Source organism: Panulirus ornatus, chromosome 18 (assembly GCF_036320965.1).
Source record: "Panulirus ornatus isolate Po-2019 chromosome 18, ASM3632096v1, whole genome shotgun sequence".
NCBI classification, from domain to species: Eukaryota; Metazoa; Arthropoda; class Malacostraca; order Decapoda; family Palinuridae; genus Panulirus; species Panulirus ornatus.
Genome location: NC_092241.1, coordinates 59,614,672 through 59,620,416, shown reverse-complemented (window position 1 = coordinate 59,620,416; position 5,745 = coordinate 59,614,672). Strand labels below are relative to the sequence as shown.

The following is a 5,745-nucleotide window of genomic DNA, read 5'->3' as shown; positions in this document are numbered from 1 at the left end:
ATATTATGTATGATCGATCTTACTTGTATATTGGGGTATATTATGTATGCTTGATCTTACTTGTATATTGGGGTATATTATGTATGCTTGATCTTACTTGTATACTGGGGTATATTATGTATGCTTGATCTTACTTGTATATTGGTGTATATTATGTATGCTTGATCTTACTTGTATATTGGTGTATATCATGTATGCTTGATCTTACTTGTATATTAGTGTATGCTATGTATGCTTGATCTTACTTGTATATTGGGGTATATTATGTATGCTTGATCTTACTCGTATATTGGGGTATATTGTGTATGCTTGATCTTACTTGTATTTTGGGGTATATTAAGTATGCTTGAGCATACTTGTATATTGGGGTATATTATGTATGCTGGAGCTTACTTGTATATTGGGGTATATTATGTATGCTTGATCTTACTTGTATATTGGGGTACATTATGTATGCTTGAGCATACTTGTATATTGGTGTATATTATGTATGCTTGATCTTACTTGTATATTGGTGTATATTATGTATGCTTGATCTTACTTGTATATCAGTGTATATTATGTATGCTTGATCTTACTTGTATATTGGGGTATATTATGTATGCTTGATCTTACTTGTATATTGGGGTATATTATGTATGCTTGATCTTACTTGTATATTGGGGTATATTATGTATGCTTGATCTTACTTGTATATTGGGGTATATTATGTATGCTTGATCATACTTGTATATTGGGGTATATTATGTATGCTGATCTTACTTGTATATTGGGGTATATTATGTATGCTTGATCTTACTTGTATATTGGGGGTATATTATGTATGCTTGATCTTACTTGTATATTGGTGTATATTATGTATGCTTGATCTTACTTGTATATTGGGGTATATTATGTATGCTTGATCTACTTGTATATTGGGGTATATTATGTATGCTTGATCTTACTTGTATATTGGGGTATATTATGTATGCTTGATCTTACTTGTATATAGGGGTATTATATGTATGCTTGCATCTTACTTGTATATTGGGGTATATTATGTATGCTTGATCTTACTTGTATATTGGGTATATTATGTATGCTTGAACTTACTTGCTATATTAGGGGTATATTATGTATGCTTGATCTTACTTGTATATTGGGTATATTATGTATGCTTGATCTTACTTGTATATTGGGGTATATTATGTATGCTTGAGCTTACTTGTATATTGGTGTATATTATGTATGCTTGATCTTACTTGTATATTGGGTATATTATGTATGCTTGATCTTACTTGTATATTGGGGTATATTATGTATGCTTGATCTTACTTGTATATTGGTGTATATTATGTATGCTTGATCTTACTTGTATATTGGGGTATATTATGTATGCTTGATCTTACTTGCATATTGGGGTATATTATGTATGCTTGATCTTACTTGTATATTGGGGTATATTATATATGCTTGATCTTACTTCTATATTAGTGTATATTATGTATGCTTGATCTTACTTGTATATTGGGGTATATTATGTATGCTTGACCTTACTTGTATATTGGGGTATATTATGTATGCTTGATCTTACTTGTATATTGGGGTATATCATGTATGCTTGATCTTACTTCTATATTAGTGTATATTATGTATGCTTGATCTTACTTGTATATTGGGGTATATTATGTATGCTTGAGCATACTTGTCTATAGGGGTATATTATGTATGCTTGATCTTACTTGCATATTGGGGTATATTATGCATGCTTGAGCATACTTGTACATTGGGGTATATTATGTATGCTTGATCTTACTTGTATATTGGGGTATATTATGTAAGCTTGATCTTACTTGTATATTGGGGTATATTATGTATGCTTGAGCTTACTTGTATATTGGGGTATATTATGTATGCTTGATCTTACTTGTATATTGGGGTATATTATGTATGCTTGATCTTACTTGTATATTGGGGTATATTATGTATGCTTGATCTTGTATATTGAGGTATATTATGTATGCTTGAGCATACTTGTATATTGGGGTATATTATGTATGCTTGATCTTACTTGTATATTGGGGTATATCATGTATGCTTGATCTTACTTGTATATTGGGGTATATTATGTATGCTTGATCTTACTTGTATATTGGGGTATATTATGTATGCTTGAGCTTACTTGTATATTGGGGTATATCATGTATGCTTGATCTTACTTGTATATTGGTGTATATTATGTATGCTTGAGCTTACTTGTATGATGATCCAGTATTTGAGTATATTGAGGTATACAGTGTGGGCTTCAGTATATTGAGATATACTCTATACTTGAGTATATTGGTATATATAGTCTATACTTGTGTATATTAAAGTATACAATTATACTAGAGTATACTGAGATATACTCTATACTTGAGTATATCGGTATATATAGTCTATTCTTATGTATAGTGAGGTATACAGTTTATACTTGAGTATACAGAGGTATAAGTCCATACTAGAGATTACTGGAATACACAATCTATACTTGGATGTATAGAGATATACAGTTTATGTGTGAGTATATTGAGATATATAGCCTATTTATTAAGGTATACGGGATATACTTAATATACTTGAGTATACAAAGGTATACAGTCTATATCTAAGTATTTTCAGACATACGGTTTATACTTGAATATACTGAGATATGCAGTCTATACCAGTGTATACTGAAGTATGATATTTATACCTGAGTGCACAGAGACATACTCCCTATACTTGAGTATACTGAAATATACAATCTATCCTATCGTGAAGTATGCAGGCAATTCTTGAGTGCACAGAGATATACACTCTTTAGTTGACTTAACTAAGATATACAGTCTATACTAGAGAATAGTAAGGTATACAGTCTATTTGCGTATAATGGGATTTACCGCCAGTGCGTAAGTTTATTACTATAAACCTTCTTTGATTTAGTATAGTGGAGTATGCCGGCTAAAACTGAGTATATTAGGATATACTACTTATACCTTAGTAAAGTGTGGGCATATCGAACATACTCCACCGTGCTAGGATGTACTGCTTACATCTGAGTTTAATGTGGTATACCGTCTGTACTTGAGTATACTGGAGTATACTGTGTGCATTTGATTATATTGGGATATACCACAGAGGCTTGTCATCAAGCTCCTTGTCCTGGTTCAGTTGTCTTGGTGTCATAATGATCATGATGCAGGTTATTTCTTCATTACAGATGGTACACTTCTCTAACCTCCTCCAGCTCACTACCCACACCAGCATCACAGATACCAGCCATCTTCCGTAACTCATACATAACCTGGAGATACGAGCCATCTTCCATAACTCATACATAACCTGGAGATACGAGCCATCTTCCATAACTCATATATAACCCGGAGATGCGAGTCTTCTTCCATAACTCATACATAACCCGGAGATGCGAATCTTCTTCCATAACTCATACTTAACCCGGAGATGAGAGCCATCTTCCGTAACTCATACATAACCCGGAGATACAAGACATGTTCAGCAACCTATATATGACCCAGAGATACGAGATACATTCAGCAACCTATACATGACCCGGAGATACGAGACTTGTTCAGCATCTTATATACATGACTCTGAAATACAGGATATGTTTAGCGACATGTACGTGGAAGTACATGGGAGGGCCAAATACCAAAAGATATGATGTTCTATAACCGGGTTATCTGCTGCAGGACAGTACAGTAATAACACCCTGGGTTCCTTATTGTGTAGATGGAGGGAGGACAGTACAGCAGGTGGTTCATCCCCACCCACCACTGTAGATGAAGACAGAACAGTACAGCAGATGGCTCATCCCCACCACCACTGTAGATGAAGACATCCCCACCCACCACTGTAGATGAAGACATCCCCACTCACCACTGTTGATGAAGACATCCCCACCCACCACTGTAGATGAAGACATCCCCACCCACCACATTAGATGAAGACATCCCCACCCACCACTGTAGATGAAGACATCCCCACCCACCACTGTAGATGAAGACATCCCCACCCACCACTATAGATGAAGACATCCCCACCCACCACTGTAGATGAAGACATCCCCACCCACCACTGTAGATGAAGACATCCCCACCCACCACTGTAGATGAAGACATCCCCACCCACCACTGTAGATGAAGACATCCCCACCCACCACTGTAGATGAAGACAGGACAGTACAGCAGGTGGCTCTTCCCTACTTACCAACCACTCAGCATGTTAGCCAGATCATGAAGCACGTAGGTCAACACTAAGATACGTACACCAGGGCTGGATGGGACAATAAACGAAGGAATAAATCAAGTAATGTTTTCATTACCAATGCATGTTATTAAGCAAAGTACAGCTTATGTGTGGCCAGGTCCACAGTTATTGTAGAAATAGATTTCTGGAACAATGATCCAGGAAGACCTATGTTTAAACCGACCGAACAATCTCCTTGGTTCCTGGTCGTTAGGTGATCTTGACGACCTAGGAAACGCTGTCTGGATGTATATGTACTGAATCAACCAGCATGAGAACAAGTCCTGTTTTCTGTGATTCTAAAGTCAAAATGTGTTGCAGATGAGGCAGGTTTATCTGGGTTCATGTTCTGAGGAATCTGTTGTCAGACGAGAACAATACAAGAGAGAGAGAGAGAGAGAGAGAGAGAGAGAGAGAGAGAGAGAGAGAGAGAGAGAGAGAGAGAGAGAGAGAGAGAGAGAGAGAGAGAGAGAGAGAGAGAAACGATTGTTAACTCATTATTTTCATCGGTCAGATTCTAGATATCGCAGCCATGAATGTCACAGGAGATAGGTAACACATGTGTTTACTTTGGATGGTGGGTGTCGGTAAAGTTGGCTGCAGCCGCTGTTGTCACGTCTCACAAGTTTTGCCTTAAGGAGCTTGTCTAGTTTATCAGTATTTAATGGTCGTAAGTGGGATGGCTTGGATAGGAGGCCCTCCACTTCCTGCAGCTGTTCACCTGGAGTTATTTTCACCACTGAGGACGTATTTACCTCACGTTCCTCCGGTGTTTTGCCAGAATCCGTCATAGGGAAAATATTTTTGGTTGCAGGGGAGGCGGGTGGGCGATGGATGTGGGCGGGAGGCGAGTGTCACCCAGATCCCCCCCCCCCCCCTCCCACCTACCTTAGCCTGGACCTGTCGCTGGAGAGACATCTCGCCGAAATGTTCCGCCTGTGGCACGACGCTGACGGAGACGCTGCAGGGAGCTACACCTCACCAAGCCGGCGGAGCGACTCTAGGAGAACTACACTCACTGGAAGATGGTGTACGTGTGAAGGAGGAAGGTGGTGACCACCACTTTTATACTCGGCCAGTTTTGCAGTGATGAGTATGGAATTGACGGGAGGGAGGGTGGGAGTTGGGGTAAGGGAGTGGGTGATGTGTAAGAGGAAGAGAGGGAGGGGAGTTATGCCCCCCCGCCCGCCCGCCCGCCCGCCCACACCTCAGATGAGAGATGTTGTGCCAAAAATACCTTCGTCGGCAATCTGAGCGTTCTGTAATGCTTCGTCCATAACGAGATGTGAGAGAAGCATTTCCTGTGGGTGACTACACTTGAAGGTGAATATACTGTTGGCTGAGAGGCTAAGAGACCCCACTGAAGTACATCTCCCGCCCCTGGGGGCCGGCTGGTGCAACACACTCCCCACATGACACCCCGCTCTAGGGTGGGTTGGAAGGGGGTGGGGTGTTTACACTGGCAGCCCCCCCCCC

At 39.2% G+C, this 5,745-nt stretch overlaps 1 protein-coding gene across 2 annotated transcripts in view; it reads right to left on the bottom strand.

Annotated features, from left to right (window-relative positions):
- Mp20 (Muscle protein 20) overlaps window positions 1–5,387 on the bottom strand; it is a 172,241-nt gene extending 166,854 nt beyond the window's left edge. The window contains exon 1 of one of the 2 annotated variants that reach the window (XM_071673336.1): window positions 5,158–5,387. In XM_071673336.1, the coding sequence (XP_071529437.1) occupies window positions 5,158–5,187 (30 nt within the window). In that variant the 5' untranslated portion in view covers window positions 5,188–5,387. The remainder of the gene's footprint in view (window positions 1–5,157) is intronic. The other variant, XM_071673337.1, reaches the window with a different exon arrangement.
- Window positions 5,388–5,745: the final 358 nt, after the last annotated feature.